Source organism: Choloepus didactylus, chromosome 8, assembly GCF_015220235.1.
Source record: "Choloepus didactylus isolate mChoDid1 chromosome 8, mChoDid1.pri, whole genome shotgun sequence".
NCBI lineage: Eukaryota > Metazoa > Chordata > Mammalia > Pilosa > Megalonychidae > Choloepus > Choloepus didactylus.
The window spans coordinates 141,733,099-141,753,646 of NC_051314.1; the positions used below are offsets into that span (position 1 = coordinate 141,733,099).

A 20,548-nucleotide genomic window follows, 5' to 3' on the forward strand; every position below is an offset into this window, starting at 1 on the left:
TTTTCCTAAAAAGAACAGTTACAAACAAATCTACCCATGTTTCCACTAAAAAGATGGAATGAGTTTAAATTATCGAAGTAGTATATGGACAAACAATCTGACTTTGAAGTTTCTGAGACACCTGGGTATATAATTTTAAAACAAAAATCTTTGGAAAAGTAGATTTCCACTTTTCTGTAATAACCATCCTGAGCTACTATATAATTCTATGACTTTTCCCACTAAAAGCTATAAAATGTTAAGGGAGAAGAAGCATTTGTCACTAGGAATATAGACATATGAGAATCTCTTGGAAGTCTCCCATTCACACACAAACACTGGATTAACAGAGAACATTTTAAGTATAACTCTTGTTATATAAATGCATTAAATAACTTCCAACTGTATTAAAAACACTTTAAAATACATAAAGTATTTACAGGTGAAATAACATGATGCTCAAAAATATTCCAGGGGAAAATGTAGCTAACTGCTGACACTAGGTAATGAATACATATTGGGGGGTGAGGGGGATAAGGCATTATACCATTCCCTACTTTGCATATGTGTGAAATTTTCACAATGAAAGATTATTTTAAAAAAGAAAAAAAAGCTCTTTTGTATGAGAGGGGATAGGGAGCAAAAGTTACTGTGAAATTGAACATCCTTGAGAGATTAAAAAAAAAAAAGAAAATTAAAATGTAAAATAAGCAAGAAACTCTCAGAAATCATGGCTCTGAATATTTCAAAACTCGTCTTTACACTACCTTCCAGACTGAAGGCTCCAGTTCCTCATGAAAAATAAAGGTACTAAAGAAGAACTTTGGTAAGGAAGTAGGTAGCTGTTCTAGAGAGCTATGGAAATTCAAGTTTGCAAACAGCTTTTAAAATTATAGATATGAAGAGAAGAGCTCATGCTATTCAATAATAGTCATTTTTGCTCTATCCTGGTGTTCTGCCTATAAGCAGTATCTCATTACTAGTTTATTATATTACCCGCACAGATTTACAAGATTGAAAGTAAATTTAGACAAAGATAAGAACGGGAAACATTACTGAATTATGCTTAAGGGCAAAGGTTTTAGAACCTATGTAACTCAGGTTCAAATCCTAACAGCTATACTGTTTATTGTGACCGTAGGCAAGTTACTTAACCACTTTAATTATCATTTTATTAATCTGTAAAACAAAGATCATTAAACTTACTTCATTAGAACCGCTTTAAGGATATATGCTGATATACTTTATATAGTATCTGGTCATAAGAACTCAACATATATTAGCTATTAAGGACTAAATATATTCAACTTGAAAAGATGGTTTATTATCAAAACATAAAAAAACTTAAAAAAAAAAAAAAATCTAGATTACCCCAGACCTCAAAAAATAACCAGATTATTACAATTATTTAATTTAAATGAAAGCACTAAAACTAACAAACAAGCAAGAAAATATACTCCCAAGGAACCATACCCAGAAGATTGATTTCAAATAATCTTTCTTTCCCCCAAAATATTACAATCTTCCCATTACTTCATATCAATAATTAAACCAAATTTTCTTACTTCAACTGAGCAGCTGCTTCTTCTTGCTGACGTTTTGCCTGCTCTTCTTGCTTCTTTCTCTCTTCCTCTTCATGTTTCTTTTTTTCTTCTTCCTCTTTTTGCTTTAATCCTTCCTCTGCCTTTACCTTTTCTTCTTCTTTTTTCTTGCGTTCCTTGTCTTCTTTTTTTCTTTTATCTTCTTCCAGTTTCTTCTTTTTATCTTCAGGGACCTTAATAACCTCCTTCTTGGCAGTAAGCTTGATATCATCTTTTGGTTTCTCCCTGCTGCTCACTGGCCGCCTTTCACTGCAGTCTTTTTCCTTGTTGTTTAGTAAAGATTCTTTTTCTTCCATACTTGCTGGCTTTTTACGCTCAGCTGGCATTATGTTACCCAGGACAATCTGTAAGAATAAAAGAATATCAGTATTGCAGATACAGTGACTGTTTATAGTGATGGGACATTGATTTTTAAGTAGGACACATCAATGCACCCTGGTAACTGTGGAGAAATTAAATAAATGCAAGCAAAACAAATATTTCTGTGATAAAATAACTTATTGGTTACATTCCACATTCTATTATTAGTTATGCTTATGTTTAAGAACATTTTTTTTTACCTTTTATTATGGAAATTCAAATACATTCAAAAGTAGAGCACAACATAAGGAACCTCCAAGTACCCATCACCCAGATTCAACCATTACCAAACTCCAAAACAATCTAATGTTTAATCATAAATACTTCGGTATGTATCTGAGAACATTCTAAGCCAGTCTTAACCCTGCTGGTTCACTGTTTCATAGAATTGTTTCATATGATGTTCATATTTCAACAGAACTATTTAAGTTAGAGAAGGAGACCATAAATGAACTCTTGCTGCCTGTAAATCACTGACAAAAATAGAGAAGACTCACAAATTTCACCTCATTGCTCTTATTATCAAACTTGCAAATACACAAACTGTCAACTATCTCAAATAAGACTAGATGTTTAATCTCATCAATCATATTAGACAAAATTCACAAAAAAACATAACGATGATTATAAAATGTGTATATTTCATTCTATACCTGCCAATACAGTAGCCACTAGCCCAGGGTTTCTCAACCTTGGCACTATTGATGTTTTTGAGCCAATTTCTTCCTGTGGAGGCTGTCCTGTGCACTGTAGGATGCTTAGCAGCATCCATGGCTTCTGTAGTACCGGTAGTACCCCTCAATTCTGAGGGCAAAAAAAAGATCCCAGACATTGCTAAGTGTTCCCCAGGAGTCAAAATCACCCCCAACTGAAAACCAATGTACTAGCTAATTGTGACTATTTAAATGTAAATTAAATAAAATTTAAAATTCAGTTCTTCAGTCCCAATCCATATTGGAAATGTTCAATGTCACATGTGGCTAGTGGCTACCGTATCAGATGGTGAAGATACGGAACATTTCCACCATCACAGTAAGCTCTATTGTATGGCACTTGTCTGTAGTACAGGTTTTATACAGTTACCTGGAACAGAAAACTGCATTTCCCTGCAAAATTCAGGATTTTTCTTTTATTTCTCTAAACTCGGAATAAACTAGTTTTCACATACAATTTCCTTTATGGGCAATGCTTCCTGTTTTAACTCCTAAATCATCAGAAAGTTGTATATAAGAAAACCCTACTTAAGAAGTATAGGATTACTGAAGATTCCTAGTTTTTTAATTAAAAGCTAAAGATCTGTAGGTATTCCTAGATATTTTCAAATACAGGTTTTAAATTACAACAATAAAAACTAGGTTAGCAAACAAAACATCTGCAATAATGAATATTTCATAAACACACAAATAAATTACTTCAGCACTCTCATAAAATGTTATCACAGAAAGAAAACCTAGGCCAGTAGAAGCACTTAATTTTTGGAGGCACATGCCACACTCTGTACCTTCTCTCAGCCACCTCTTCCTTCCCCTTTTCCTCTTTAACTCTCTTATTCTCCTCCACTTCCATGATCTACACATTCACTTTGACGATGACACCCAATAACCCCACTGGTGGAACTCAGAACAAAAAAGGGCGTTATCCTGTTTAAAAAATCATTTTAAAAACATGAAAAAGTATAACTACTTACTCATGTGCCAAGATAATATTAACATTTATAATATATTTTCTGGAAATGTAATTATCAATTCTTATACATCTTCAATTAAATACCTACCTTTCATATGAAAATACCAGCCCTAAAAGCAAGTAAATTTTCAAATAGCATAATACTTATAGCCACACTCACTGGTACCATACCAAACATTCTACATACATTGACTTACTTAATACTGAAATCTTTATGAGATGGGTATTATCTTCCCTATTGTATAAGTGAGTAAACTGAGACTTGACCAAGTAACTTGACCAAGGTGTCCACAGCTGGTGACAGAGGTGGAATCTGAACCCATACTCTTGACCAAAGTCATCAAGAACACTGAGAGTAGCAAATTGTGAGCTGGAAGACTTGATCACAGATCCTGACTATGACAAATCATAGACTTATGAATCTCAGGGTAGAAAGAGTCCCCTGATAATGGTTAAGCAGTTTATACATTATGTTTTTAATTTTTGCCAGATTCTGGCTGAAAAAGACAAGGACAAGACAATACCTAAGGTAACCACAAAATTTTATTTATGGGCATTAGACCTTATACGCAAAAAAAATAAAATACATTCATGTTTACACAGAATTTGGATTTTCTGATGCGAGGCATTAATGAGTGACATTGCAGGTTACAAGGAACTACAGTTTTTAGACAACAAAAAGAATAGCATCAGAATTTACAATTAACATTTTATTTATGAATATAAAAAGAAATCTTAAAATTATTTTTAAAACATTAAGAAATTAGCTTAGAATCTGACAAATTCATAAAGGATCATCATTTATCAGTTCAAAAGGGTCTTCCAAACTTTCATGACTATCTACAGTATTCATTTATTCAATACGTTCTTATTTAAGTACCTATTATATAAAATGAACCATAGGAGGTATTCATGGATTACACAGATCCTGCTACAGAGCACAATAAAACAAAGATTCTCAATAAGGCACATAAGTCTTGGTACTGGTATCTTCTTTGAACCACTTCATCCTTGTTATTACAAACATACACCCAATGTGTATTTTGATCTAATTTCAGCAAATAAAAAATATGAAAAAATCTAAAGGTCATGGAGAGGCAGCATACTTACAAAAAATAACATGGACTTTGGAGTCAGGAAAACTATGTCTCCATCCTCACTCAGCCACCCACCAACTATGGAAAATGGGCAAATTAACTTCTCCAAGTCTATTTCTTCAAGGATAAAATGGAGATATTGCTATCTATCTTACAGAGCTCTTGGCTTAAATGAAACTGCTAGCATAGTAGCTGATTCTCTTTCACACGACACACTGAAAAGTTAATCGTAAAATGGAAAAGATTTGTAGAGTTAGGACTATTCAAGTTTATCTACTCCTATTCTCGATTTTCTGTTTGAGGTAGCAGCAGCAGAGTGACCTACCCAGTATGATACAGCTGGCTTAGCGGCTAGGCCAAGACTCACTAACCAGTACTCTTTTCCTTTGTATGCCCTGACTCTAATATTTAAAAAACTAAATAAAATATAAAATATACCAACAGCACGATCCAGATGGGTATGCATTTGTATTAAGTCAATTTACAAAATTAAATATAATTTAATTTTTAATTATATATTTAACATAATGCTAAAACTTGTTAAATTATTAAAGTTCATGTTTTAATTAACAGCCAAGTATTTTATCTAAAGCATTTCAAAAACGTTTATCAAGTGAAAAGTACAGCGTTTTAAAGGAATACTAACTCAAAATTATTGAGGTAAAAATTAAGGACCTTTTAACTGGAATATGATAAACTCTTACAAAGTATTTTATCGAGTACAATTACATTCAGATAGCCCTAAGAAGGAAACCTTGCTTTAAAACAACCTTCTAGCTCCCAAAACAGTCTCCTGATAGAGGACTTGGGCTGTAGATTTTATGTGGCTTTCTAAACATTCTCTGAACGTACAAGAGAAAGTAAAACTACTGTACCAGTAAAATACTTACTGTACCAGTAAAATAGCTATCAATGGGGATACACTGGGGAGAGCATCAAAGGGGAATAGAGGGGTTTCCCTTTTAAAGCTACTCCTTTGCAATGTACCATATGGCTTAAGTATGAAATCACAATCAGACTGCTCTGAAAGCAATTCAGAGTAAGAGAATGCTGTTTTACCTTTTAATTCCATGTTATTCAAAATGTTCTAAGGGCAGAACTACACAGGGGCATTATCCCCCCAGCTTTTGACTTTATTCTTTAAAGAACATCCTGAGAATAAAGGACTCTTTCAAAAAAGTTTTTACAAATTTCGCCCGAGTTCAAAAATTTTCTTCTTGAGCCGTACATTTATGAACCCCTAAAAACTATGATAAATGAGAAGAAAGGTGAGTGATAGTTTTACTTCGTGCTGATGCCTCACTACGAACAAATCCTATAAGAGCAAGAGGGCTGATGGTCCCGCCAGTCTAGTGTATACCCCCCAGCCGGTACCGGGGTCTCTGCTTTGCCAACCTGGAGACCAAATATCCTGTGATCGTCTCCCTGGCTCAAAAGCACTAACAAGAGTTCTTGGAGGCCTGGGATGGAGGCGAAGCGGAGGAGCAACAAGCCTATATGATTAAAAGGAAGTAAACCCCAAAACCCGTGTTCACCCGCCCCAAATTCACCAGAGCCCCTTCTCCCACACACGCATCGCCCACAAAGCCCTGCTCTTGCTCCACATTCCCAAACCTAACAAGCTTCCCCGCCACAACTCCCCTTCCTACGGGTACCCACAGTCACCTTCGCGGACCACCGGGGCCCCAACCCTAACTTCTCACCCCACACTCCCTCACCACCCAAGACTCTCGGGCTAGTCTCCCTACTCCACATCCTCCCACACGCGCACCCTCCCCACTTCGTCGCCCTCGCTTCCTTCCCAGCGCCCGAAGACCTTCCCACAACCTCCCCTCGTCTACTCCACGCCCCCAAACACCTTCACCCCGCCACGGCGAGCTCCCCGCCTCCGGTTCCGAGGCCCGGCCAGGGCATACGGGGCAGGACCTCCTCTGCAGCCCCCCATGCCCGCCCCAGCCGGAGACCGGAGCCCCCCAGAGAGGAGCTGAGGAGGACGACGCCGGAGCCGCGCTCTCTCGACTTCTCCCGCCCCCGGAGAGCTGGGGTGCCGAGCCGCCGCTCGGGTCCCCCGGGAGTGAGGGTCCAGGCCTCTGCCCCCGGCCCGCTCCCGCCGGATCGTTGGAGCGAAGACGGAGGAGTTCCCCGGGACTCACCTCGAGCCTGTTGTCAACATCAGCCCCGGGTTTCCCAGCACCAACTCCAGCGCTCGGGCTCCCCTCCCCTCCCCCCACCAGCTCGCAGCCGAGGACCCGCCTTCCCTCAGTTCCCCTCCTCCCTCCGCCCGTCGGCCTTCCGCCCGCCACTCACCAGCGCGGCCGGGCTGCGAGTGGGGGTGGGGCGGGGGGAGAGGGGAGGAAGGGGCTGTCCGCACCATTGCCGGAACGCAGGCCGGCAGGGCTGCCCTCCCCACTTCCCGGCATGCCGCTGCCCTGGAGCTGCCTCTGGGGTGGCGGCTCCGGAGCCACAGCTCAGGCCTGTGTCAGCTACTTAGAGGCGGGTTGAAATCGCCAACTCTACAATAGGAGCGAATTTTTTTATACAGGCAACCAGTAGGGCAACTACTAACAGTACCTCAAGCAAGGACCCCCGGCAGAGGGGCGGAGCGCTCTGAGGACCGGGGGCAGGAAGTGGATTGGTCGCCAGGAAAGGGAAAGCGCCTGAACTGGAGATGCGCAGGCGCAGGCATCTGCGGGGAGAGGGGGCGGAGTGGAGGGGTGGGGAACAGTAGGAGAATTACGGAGCGCCATTGAGGACAAGATGTCCACGTGACTCCTAGGAGTTTCCCGGTGTGCACGTATGGTAGAGGTCTAAGAAGGGAAAGTTTGATTGGACTAATTGGAAGCGAGAGGTTGAAGACTTAGGAAGTTGGAAACTGGAGAGGCTGAAGAATATGGCTGGTGAAGAGGACAGAAGGTGGTAAGGAATGGGTCTACCTTTAGGAATGCCTTAGGAACTACCAAAGTCCTCTAAGGGAAGTTCCGGAAGCGGTTTTAGGTGTTCTATTTGAAAAGATCCCGGAGCGGAGAAGAAACAAGGATTTTCCCATACGGTTCTTAGAAACCGCCCAGTTCCAGCAAGCTAGTAAAAAAAATAACAATGGAAGGAACTCCTTTAATTTTTGAATGAAATCTTCCTTTAAAAAAAAGAAGAAACTGGCTCGTATCGTTTCTTCGAATGCGAAACCCAAGTCAACTTTTTAAAATGGTTATCAGCTTATGCACACTATTTCCTTTTAAATTGCTGAAATTGGACGTCTAGCTTCCGAAGTGTACCGAAAAAGTGCTCGACAGGCTCTGCTAACGTGATCTAACTGGGTGTTCATACCGGTCGACCTTGGCCAAAAGAACAAAGGTGCAAAACTGGTCTCGATTCTTGCTTTACATGCGGCTCCCAACCCAGTATCCAAGTCCATAATATGAATTGCTGCCATCCTCAAACCCTAGAGGCAGGTCTTGGTTCCCTTTTATTCAGCCTTTGCCCATTTGCCTCTACTGTTTTTCTTTCCATTTATTGTTAGCACGTAAATTATACTCCCAAATTGAGTGTTGGAGATTCCTGTATTTTATTTCTTTTAATACCGTCAGTAATTAAGATAGTAGATTACTTAACTTACTAGTAACTTACTATTAAATAATTAAGATAGTAAAAAAGAAAGACAGACAGACATACTAATATTGCTATTTTGAACTATTGATAAGCAGTTTATGAGAGGACTATCCCACACCATCCTCGGGACAACAACACACATTTCTCTTCAAAGTTACCTTTTTCTTGATTTATCGAATACTTTAAGAAGCCTAAATCCTTCTCATCCCATCCTCAATCACATCAACCCTTCCCCATCATCACACTATTAAAAGGGAATTGGAAATACAGGAATCAAAAGGGAAGAAGGTGACATTTTTACGGAGCATTTGCTATTTTGTGTTTATTAACTTAGTTAAAAATCACAATAATCCTGGAGGTAGGTGTTATGTTCCCCATTTTGTAAATAAGAAAACTGAGACACAGAAAGATTAAGTTATTTACCCAAGATCACGAAACTAGTAGGTGTAGTGTATAGTATAGTGTAGTATAGTATCACAATAATCCTGGAGGTAGGTGTTATGTTCCCCATTTTGTAAATAAGAAAACTGAGACACAGAAAGATTAAGTTATTTACCCAAGATCACGAAACTAGTAGGTGTAGTGTATAGTATAGTGTAGTATAGTATCACAATAATCCTGGAGGTAGGTGTTATGTTCCCCATTTTGTAAATAAGAAAACTGAGACACAGAAAGATTAAGTAATTTACCCAAGATCACGAAACTAGTAGGTATAGTGTATAGTATAGTATAGTATAGACTCACTCAAGTCTGACTCCAAACCCAGGATCTCTCCACTTTATCTCACTTCTTTTAGAAGCTTATACATAGACTGAAAATGCTGCCAGTCACTTTATTTCCAAAAAAAGATGTCCAGCTAGCCACCAAAAGCCTACTGTGGAGGCATCACTGCAGTCATAACCAGAAGAAACACACTACTATGAAGAGGCCATCTTTTTTGCAATCTTGTAATTATGCAAACTTCACTATTTTCTTTAAATACACTGTATTAAGCATGTAAGTGTTCATGTACATATTTCCCTTCTTTTCCCTTTTGCCTGCTCCAATTGGCAATAACAGACAGAACTGTACCATATTGGGAAAAGTTAAAACCGTGCTATTTTATTGATATGACTTACATGATACTACTTTCTACTGCAAACCTTGCTATAAGGTTGCTGCTCCACAGAAGATAGCAAAGGCAGATGGAAGAGATTGCAATTATGCACTGGGCAAACCCTGAGTTAAAAAAACAAGCATTGGGTAAGGCATGCCAGCTCTAATAAAGCCTGCATCCACTTACGTCAGAAGAATATAATATGATGTAGAGCTGAAAGAAAAGGCAAATATGGCAAAACTTGTTGCTCTGTATTTCTGGGGGTGGGTGTACCATATGCTGGAGTTCTCTGTATGGGGTTTGTATTATTTTGTGACTGTCCTATCAGTTTGAAACTATTTCAAAATAAAACATTAAAAAAGAAAAGGAAAGGAGTTAAAGGGGGAGGAAGAGTTTTCTCAGCTACTGTAACTAATCATGACAGTGGTTTGTAAATATCCTTTCTAATTTATAATTTCACTTCAATTCATTGAGTAGAATAACCAGTCTTAGCATTCTTTAGGGAACTAGTGGACAAGTGGTGAGAAACTTAATCCTATGTGATTTTATTAGTCTGAATTTTTGAATTTCTGACTAATATTTGTAAGTCCCCGCTGTAGGACATTTGTGATAAAATATTCCACGTCTGTTTCAAACCTAAAATGTTCAAAAATAAATTTAAGATTGTTCCTCTACCCCACCTATTTCTTTTTCTATGCATATTCTTTTCATTAATGATGCCACAGTCTTCATTCACCATCCCTTATTTAAGTGCAATCAAGATCTTAAAAAAATCTTAAGATCTTAGCTGTATCATCCTCCACAACCCTCTCTGCCACATCCAAGTGCACCATCTCAAGCCCACCCTATTGCAACCATCTTTGAATGCTTCTCCCTGATTGCTTCTAACCTTGCCTCCTACTTCCATTAGAATATTGTTTCAAACACACATCCCATCATTGTACTCCCCTGCAAAAAATCCTTCAATGGCAAAGGTGGTCTCCAGACTTCTTGAATCATGCAGAAGAAATAGTGTATCTGTCTTATTTATTTAGATATAAAATATAAATATCTGTATGAATACACAAATACATTATGCACATTATAATACACACCCCCAAATAGAAAGGATAAGATAAGAACAGATACAAACAGAAGTTCTGTTTTTGCCTAAACACATCATCTTGCACACCCCTCAAAGTGCCAACCCACTTTGGAAGCCACTGACTTAACAGTCCTCAAGAGGAGCCCCTTATAATATGGCTGTTGTCATAATATCTAGTCTTCAGCTACTTCCTCGTATGTCTTAAGTTCTAGTCGTAACCTGGATGTAGTGGACTTCCTCTCACCTCAGTGCACGTCGTAACCTCTGCCTAGAATGCCCTTAGTTTTAGTTTGTTAAAGCTGATGAAATGCAATACAGAGAAATGGACTAGCTTTTAACAATGAGGATTATTCACTTTACAGTTTTGAAACGTGAGAATGTCCAAATCAAGGCATTATCAGACAATATCTGGACTCCCCTGTTACGTGGTGGTGACACACATGGCCAGCGTCTTCTGGTCCTTCTCTCTCGGGTCTTGCTTCAGCTTCTGGCTTCCCCCATCTTGTATCTCTGAACTTCTCTGAGGCTTTTTTTTCTGTGTGCCTTTCTCCATATATTCATCCAGTTTAAAAGGACTCCAGTAGAAGGATTAAGACCCACCTGGGGTCATGCATCAACTAAAATAACCTAATCAAAAGGTCCCACCCACAATAGGTCTCCACCCACAGGAATGGATTAAAAGAACATAATCTTTTCTGGGGTACTTACAGCTCCAAACCATTATATCCTTCCTCCCATGAGGCTTCCAGAGTATTTAGCTCAAGCATTATTTCCTTGAGAAGCCATTCTTTATCACCATCACCCCACATAAATGGATTTAGGTCCCTGCCCCCAGCCTCTGAACACCTCTATTATAAGAGTCATCATATGATAGTGAAATAATTCATTTTGTATCTGTCTCCCTGTTCTGGTTTGTTAATGCTGCGTTTTTCCAAAATGCCAGAAATGGGTTGACTTTTATAAAAGGGGGTTTATTTGGTTACACAGTTACAGTCTTAAGGCCATAAAGTGTTCAAGGTAACACATCAGCAATAGGGTACCTTCACTGGGGGAAGGCCAATGGCGTCTGGAAAACCTCGGTTAGCTGGGAAGGCACGTGGCTGGCGTCTGCTCCAGAGTTCTGGTTTCAAAATGGCTTTCTCCCAGGACGTTCCTCCCTAGGCTTCAGCTCCTGAAAAATGTCACTCTTAGTTGCTCTTGGGGCGTTTTGTCCTCTCTTAGCTTCTCTGGAGCATAAGTCTGCTTTCAAAGGCCATCTTCAAAAGTCTCTGTAAGCTGAAGCTCCTCTCGGTTCCTGTGCTTTCTTCAAAATGTCCCTCTTTGCTGTAGTTAAGCTCGCTCCTTCTGTCTGAGCTTATGTAGTGCTCTAGTAAACTAATTAAGGCCCATGCTGAATGGGCAGGGCCACACCTCCATGGAAATTATCCAGTCAGAGTTACCACCTTCAGTTGGGTGGGTCGCATCTGCATGGAAACACCCAATCAAGGAATTACAATCTTAATCAACACCAATATGTCTGCCCACACAAGACAGCATCAAAGATAGTGGCATTTTGGGGGACATAATACATTCAAACTGGCACACTCCCCATAAGGCTGGAGCTCCTTGGCAAGAATAGTGATGGACAGTAGCATTGCTCTAGATTCCTTGTTGGCTAGTCATGGTGGCATCTGTGCCATTGCTAATACTTCTTGTTGTACTTGGATTAATGAAACAGGCAAGGTGGAACAGACTATACATCATCTTAAGGAAAAAGCTCTTTGGCTTTCCAAGGTTGATCCTCAGGGCCCATGGGTTTTTTTTCTCTTTGGGGTGTTCCCTGATTCTAAAGCATCTTACAGGGACTATTCATTGTTCTTGTTTTTGTCATAGTGGTCACGATGCTGTCCATTGCATTCTATTCAGAGTATTAAATGCTTCTACACAGCTGCTTTCTCTTCAGCGGATCACCATGATACAAAGGCAAACGGTCAAGCTCTTTGTAGGAAACCTGGGCCCCCAGTGTCTTGAAGACTGCACACAGCAGTTTGCTTGACCTAGGATAGTTAATGTTTGACCTATTCTTGTAAAAATCAGGCCTCCATGCTAAATGCAATATATAACTACCTCCTCCCTGAGACTCCCTGAGACACTGTTATCTACCAGATAATCTATAATCCTCCCCTCCTCCCTGATGATTACAGTCATCCCTCCCTACATTGCATGACCCCCACTCCCCGCCTTGTGCTCTCATACCTATTGGAATGTCTAGCCCTTATAACCAGCTTATTCAGTCCTTCCCCCCCCCTCAAAGTGCGGACTATTTCCATGTTGTGCTCTGAACTCGCCAGCATTCAAAGAAGCTCCTGAATTCAGGGCAACATGACTCGACTTCCCACCCTGTAGGTAAGCCCATTAATAAAAGCTCATGTCTCAGAACATGTCCAGTGCTTTCTTTGTCCTTTGGCTGTAAAAGCCCTCTCAGGCTGTGACAGCCTTGCTGTGCAGTTGACTATGAAAGTGACTGAATAAACTCTGAACCATGAAGATCTAGATCTTCTGCTTTTCCTGAGTTGATCAACATCTTGCAAGGGAGAAAATGAACAAAACGGGGGACTAAGAGACTGCATATACATATAGACAATCACAGGAAACTCTGACCCACTATCAGCAGTGACCAGACCAGAAGACTCTGACCCACTACCTGCAATAATCAGTCCAGGAAGTCGGCCATTGTCTACAACAAGCATCCCAGTAAGTCAAACCACAATCCTTGTAACAGTCAACCGAAAATAGCCAGGACTTGATCAATAACTGACAGCTTCCCCAATTTTTGTCCCTACTTCCAACTTAGGACCAACTGGAAAAAGGAAAATGTGCTCCTCTGACCAGTCACATAAGATGTCCTGCTACCAGTTGGCCAACTTCCAGCTCCCCCAATCAGAGCACACCTGGAGCCTTCCCTTCTTTGCACTATAAAGCTTTCCCACTTGCCTGTCTGCTTTGAGTCTCTGCCAAACACAGAAGATAGGAGCTGACTCCTTTGCTATAGCAAGCTCTAAAGAAAGAGTCTTTGTTCTTATTTGGATGTTCTCATCTATTTCCACAATTCCTTGCCCCTTCTTTTGATTTCCATTAAAGCTAAATCCAGTTTTTAGCACTGATACTTTGGATGAAGTGTAATAAACAGACAGCTCTACATTAGTGTTTGTCAGCCAATAACCGACTCAGTGATTCTATTTGGTAGGTACTATTTTCCCTGTTTTTACAGATGGGGAAAATAGGGCTTAGCACAGTTAAGCAATGCGCCCAGGGTCACGCACAGCTACTAAAAAAGATTTCAACTCAGGACTATCAGATTTCAAAGTTTACGCTCTACATAATAATTCCTCTCATTATGGGATGTTTTCCCCAACTCATACAAGTGAGTATCGCTCATATGATAATACAGATATCCCCTTTTGCCCAGAGTATAGAATAAGAAAGAATGTGATTTTATAACTGTGCTGGTTTGAATTTGTTATGTACTCCAGAAAAGACCATGGTCTATTAATCTGTTGTGGGGGCAGACCTATTGTGGGTGGGACCTTTTGGTTAGGCTATGTCAATTGGGATGTGACCCAGCCCATTCAAGGTGGGTCTTAATCATTTGCTGGAGTCCTTTGTGAAGAGAATAAAAGATAGAAAAAGCCCAAAGAGCTGAGACAGACACCAGAGACATTTGAGGACAGCCATTGAAACCAGAACCAGGAGAGAAAAACCAGCAGACACCACCATGTAACTTCCTACGTGACAGAGGAACCCCAGATGCCAGCAGCCTTTCCTCAGAGAAGGTATCTTCTTGAAGTCTTAGTTTGGACATTTTCATGGTCTTAGAACTGCAAATTTGTAACCTAATAAAACCCCATTGAGAAGACGGCAGACTGGTGAGCTGTAAGTTTTAGTTACTCCTCCAGGAAAGTAGATAAAAAGCCAGGAACTGCATGGACTGGACACCACAGAGCAATCTGTCTTTGGGCATACTTCATACAACACTCATGAAAATGTCGAACTGCTGAGATCAGCAAAATCTCCCAATACAGAAAGCTTCAAAGAATTGCAATTTGGGCACATCAAGTCAAGAGCAGAACTAAGAGAGCTCTGAGACAAAAGGCAATAATCCAGTGGCTGAGAAAATTCACTAAACATCACAACTTCCCAAGAAAAGGGGGGTGTCCGCTCACAGCCACCATCCTGGTGGACAGGAAACACTCCTGCCCATCGCCAGCCCCATAGCCCAGAGCTGCCCCAGACAACCCAGTGTGACGGAAGTGCTTCAAATAACAGGCACACACCACAAAACTGGGCATGGACATTAGCCTTCCCTGCAACCTCAGCTGATTGTCCCACAGCTGGGAAGGTGGAGCAGTGTGAATTAACAAAGCCCCATTCAGCCATCATTTGAGCAGACTGGGAGCCTCCCTACACAGCCCAGCAGCCCAGAACTGCCCTGGGGGGACGGCACTCACCTGTGACATAGCACAGTCATCCCTCAACAGAGGACCCGGGGTGCACGGCCTGGAAGAGGGGCCCACTTGCAAGTCTCAGGAGCCATACGCCAATACCAAAGACTTGTGGGTCAGTGGCAGAGACAAACTGTGGCAGGACTGAACTGAAGGATTAGACTATTGCAGCAGCTTTAAAACTCTAGGATCATCAGGGAGATTTGATTGTTAGGGCCACCCCCCCTCCCCGACTGCCCAGAAACACGCCCCACATACAGGGCAGGCAACACCAACTACACACGCAAGCTTGGTACACCAATTGGGCCCCACAAGACTCACTCCCCCACTCACCAAAAAGGCTAAGCAGGGGAGAACTGGCTTGTGGAGAACAGGTGGCTCGTGGACGCCACCTGCTGGTTAGTTAGAGAAAGTGTACTCCATGAAGCTGTAGATCTGATAAATTAGAGATAAGGACTTCAATAGGTCTACAAACCCTAAAAGAAAACTATCAAGTTCAGCAAATGCCACGAGGCCAAAAACAACAGAAAATTATAAAGCATATGAAAAAACCAGACGATATGGATAACCCAAGCCCAAGCACCCAAATCAAAAGACCAGAAGAGACACAGCACCTAGAGCAGGTACTCAAGAACTAAAGATGAACAATGAGACCATAGTACGGGATATGAAGGAAATCAAGAAGACTCTAGAAGAGCATAAAGAAGACATTGCAAGACTAAATAAAAAAATGGATGATCTTATGGAAATTAAAGAAACTGTTGACCAAATTAAAAAGATTCTGGACACTCATAGTACAAGACTAGAGGAAGTTGAACAACGAATCAGTGACCTGGAAGATGACAGAATGGAAAATGAAAGCATAAAAGAAAGAATGGGGAAAAAAATCGAAAAAAATCGAAATGGACCTCAGGGATATGATAAATAATATGAAACGTCCAAATATAAGACTCATTGGTGTCCCAGAAGGGGAAGAAAAGGGTAAAGGTCTAGGAAGAGTATTCAAAGAAATTGTTGGGGAAAACTTCCCAAATCTTCAAAACAACATAAATACACAAATCATAAATGCTCAGCGAACTCCAAATAAAATAAATCCAAATAAACCCACTCCAAGACATATACTGATCACACTGTCAAACACAGAAGAGAAGGAGCAAGTTCTGAAAGCAGCAAGAGAAAAGCAATTCACCACATACAAAGGAAACAGCATAAGACTAAGTAGTGACTACTCAGCAGCCACCATGGAGGCGAGAAGGCAGTGGCACGATATATTTAAAATTCTGAGTGAGAAAAATTTCCAGCCAAGAATACTTTTTCCAGTAAAGCCCTCCTTCAAATTTGAGGGAGAGCTTAAATTTTTCACAGACAAACAAATGCTGAGAGAATTTGCTAACAAGAGACCTGCCCTACTGGAGATACTAAAGGGAGCCCTACAGACAGAGAAACAAAGACAGGACAGAGAGACTTGGAGAAAGGTTCAGTACTAAAGAGATTCGGTATGGGTACAATAAAGGATATTAATAGAGAGAGGGAAAAATATGGCAAACATAAACCAAAGGATAAGATGGCCGATTCAAGAAATGCCTTCACGGTTTTAACGTTGAATGTAAATGGATTAAACTCCCCAATTAAAAGATATAGATTCACAGAATGGATCAAAAAAAATGAAGCATCAATATGTTGCATACAAGAGACTCATCTTAGACACAGGGACACAAAGAAACTGAAAGTGAAAGGATGGAAAAAAATATTTCATGCAAGCTACAGCCAAAAGAAAGCAGGTGTAGCAATATTAATCTCAGATAAAATAGACTTCAAATGCAGGGATGTTTTGAGAGACAAAGAAGGCCACTACATACTAATAAAAGGGGCAAATCAACAAGAAGAAATAACAATCGTAAATGTCTATGCACCCAATCAAGGTGCCACAAAATACATGAGAGAAACACTGGCAAAACTAAAGGAAGCAATTGATGTTTCCACAATAATTGTGGGAGACTTCAACACATCACTCTCTCCTATAGATAGATCAACCAGACAGAAGACCAATAAGGAAATTGAAAACCTAAACAATCTGATAAATGAATTAGATTTAACAGACATATACAGGACATTACATCCCAAATCACCAGGATACACATACTTTTCTAGTGCTCACGGAACTTTCTCCAGAATAGATCATATGCTGGGACATAAAACAAGCCTCAATAAATTTAAAAAGATTGAAATTATTCAAAGCACATTCTCTGACCACAATGGAATACAATTAGAAGTCAATAACCATCAGAGACTTAGAAAATTCACAAATACCTGGAGGTTAAACAACACACTCCTAAACAATCAGTGGGTTAAAGAAGAAATAGCAAGAGAAATTGCTAAATATATAGAGACGAATGAAAATGAGAACACAACATACCAAAACCTATGGGATGCAGCAAAAGCAGTGCTAAGGGGGAAATTTATAGCACTAAATGCATATATTAAAAAGGAAGAAAGAGCCAAAATCAAAGAACTAATGGATGAACTGAAGAAGCTAGAAAATGAACAGCAAACCAATCCTAAACCAAGTAGAAGAAAAGAAATAACAAGGATTAAAGCAGAAATAAATGACATAGAAAACAAAAAAACAATAGAGAGGATAAATATCACCAAAAGTTGGTTCTTTGAGAAGATCAACAAGATTGACAAGCCCCTAGCTAGACTGACAAAATCAAAAAGAGAGAAGACCCATATAAACAAAATAATGAATGAAAAAGGTGACATTACTGCACATCCTGAAGAAATTAAAACAATTGTAAGAGGATACTATGAACAACTGTATGGCAACAAACTGGATAATGTAGAAGAAATGGACAATTTCCTGGAAACATATGAACAACCTAGACTGACCAGAGAAGAAATAGACCTCAACCAACCCATCACAAGCAAAGAGATCCAATCAGTCATCAAAAATCTTCCCACAAATAAATGCCCAGGGCTAGATGGCTTCACAGGGGAATTCTACCAAACTTTCCAGAAAGAACTGACACCAATCTTAGTCAAACTCTTTCAAAACATTGAAGAAAATGGAACACTACCTAACTCATTTTATGAAGCTAACATCAATCTAATACCAAAACCAGGCAAAGATGCTACAAAAAAGGAAAACTACCGGCCAATCTCCCTAATGAATATAGATGCAAAAATCCTCAACAAAATACTTGCAAATCGAATCCAAAGACACATTAAAAAAATCATACACCATGACCAAGTGGGGTTCATTCCAGGCATGCAAGGATGGTTCAACATAAGAAAAACAATCAATGTATTACAACACATTAAAAACTCGAAAGGGAAAAATCAATTGATCATCTCAATAGATGCTGAAAAAGCATTTGACAAAATCCAACATCCCTTTTTGATAAAAACACTTCAAAAGGTAGGAATTGAAGGAAACTTCCTCAACATGATAAACAGCATATATGAAAAACCCACAGCCAGCATAGTACTCAATGGTGAGAGACTGAAAGCCTTCCCTCTAAGATCAGGAACAAGACAAGGATGCCCGCTGTCACCACTGTTATTCAACATTGTGCTGGAAGTGCTAGCCAGGGCAATCCAGCAAGACAAAGAAATAAAAGGCATCCAAATTGGAAAAGAAGAAGTAAAACTGTCATTGTTTGCAGATGATATGATCTTATATCTAGAAAACCCTGAGAAATCAACGATACACCTACTAGAGCTAATAAACAAATTTAGCAAAGTAGCGGGATACAAGATTAATGCACATAAGTCAGTAATGTTTCTATATGCTAGAAATGAACAAACTGAAGAGACACTCAAAAAAAAGATACCATTTTCAATAGCAACTAAAAAAATCAAGTACCTAGGAATAAACTTAACCAAAGATGTAAAAGACCTATACAAAGAAAACTACATAACTCTACTAAAAGAAATAGAAGGGGACCTTAAAAGATGGAAAAATATTCCATGTTCATGGATAGGAAGGCTAAATGTCATTAAGATGTCAATTCTACCCAAACTCATCTACAGATTCAATGCAATCCCAATCAAAATTCCAACAACCTACTTTGCAGACTTGGAAAAGCTAGTTATCAAATTTATTTGGAAAGGGAAGATGCCTCGAATTGCTAAAGACACTCTAAAAAAGAAAAAACGAAGTGGGAGGACTTACACTCCCTGACTTTGAAGCTTATTATAAAGCCACAGTTGCCAAAACAGCATGGTACTGGCACAAAGACAGACATATAGATCAATGGAATCGAATTGAGAATTCGGAGATAGACCCTCAGATCTATGGCCGACTGATCTTTGATAAGGCCCCCAAAGTCACTGAACTGAGCCATAATGGTCTTTTCAACAAATGGGGCTGGGAGAGTTGGATATCCATATCCAAAAGAATGAAAGAGGACCCCTACCTCACCCCCTACACAAAAATTAACTCAAAATGGACCAAAGATCTCAATATAAAAGAAAGTACCATAAAACTCCTAGAAGATAATGTAGGAAAACATCTTCAAGACCTTGTATTAGGCGGCCACTTCCTAGACTTTACACCCAAAGCACAAGCAACAAAAGAGAAAATAGATAAATGGGAACTCCTCAAGCTTAGAAGTTTCTGCACCTCAAAGGAATTTCTCAAAAAGGTAAAGAGGCAGCCAAGTCAATGGGAAAAAATTTTTGGAAACCATGTATCTGACAAAAGACTGATATCTTGCATATACAAAGAAATCCTACAACTCAATGACAATAGTACAGACAGCCCAATTATAAAATGGGCAAAAGATATGAAAAGACAGTTCTCTGAAGAGGAAATACAAATGGCCAAGAAACACATGAAAAAATGTTCAGCTTCACTAGCTATTAGAGAGATGCAAATTAAGACCACAATGAGATACCATCTAACACCGGTTAGAATGGCTGCCATTAAACAAACAGGAAACTACAAATGCTGGAGGGGATGTGGAGAAATTGGAACTCTTATTCATTGTTGGTGGGACTGTATAATGGTTCAGCCACTCTGGAAGTCAGTCTGGCAGTTCCTTAGAAAACTAGATATAGAGCTACCATTCGATCCAGCGATTGCACTTCTCGGTATATACCCGGAAGATCGGAAAGCAGTGACACGAACAGATATCTGCACGCCAATGTTCGTAGCAGCATTATTCAAAATTGCCAAGAGATGGAAACAACCCAAATGTCCTTCAACAGATGAGTGGATAAATAAAATGTGGTATATACACACGATGGAATACTATGCGGCAGTAAGAAGGAACGATCTGGTGAAACATATGACAACATGGATGAACCTTGAAGACATAATGCTAAGCGAAATAAGCCAGGCACAAAAAGAGAAATATTATATGCTACCACTAATGTGAACTTTGAAAAATGTAAAACAAATGGTTTATAATGTAGAATGTAGGGGAACTAGCAGTAGAGAGCAATTAAGGAAGGGGGAACAATAATCCAAGAAGAACAGATAAGCTATTTAACGTTCTGGGGATGCCCAGAAATGACTATGGTCTGTTAATTTCTGATGGATGTAGTAGGAACAA

At 39.7% G+C, this 20,548-nt stretch overlaps 1 protein-coding gene across 3 annotated transcripts in view; it reads right to left on the reverse strand.

Moving 5' to 3' along the window:
- The window catches only part of UPF2 (UPF2 regulator of nonsense mediated mRNA decay), a 144,975-nt gene extending 138,043 nt beyond the window's left edge, over window positions 1–6,932 (reverse strand). For all 3 annotated transcript variants that reach the window (XM_037845227.1, XM_037845225.1, XM_037845226.1), the window contains exons 1-2: window positions 6,877–6,932; window positions 1,545–1,924 (exon numbers count right to left, since the gene is read on the reverse strand). In XM_037845227.1, the coding sequence (XP_037701155.1) occupies window positions 1,545–1,906 (362 nt within the window). In that variant the 5' untranslated portion in view covers window positions 1,907–1,924; window positions 6,877–6,932. The remainder of the gene's footprint in view (window positions 1–1,544; window positions 1,925–6,876) is intronic.
- Between the last annotated feature and the right edge of the window lie 13,616 nt (window positions 6,933–20,548).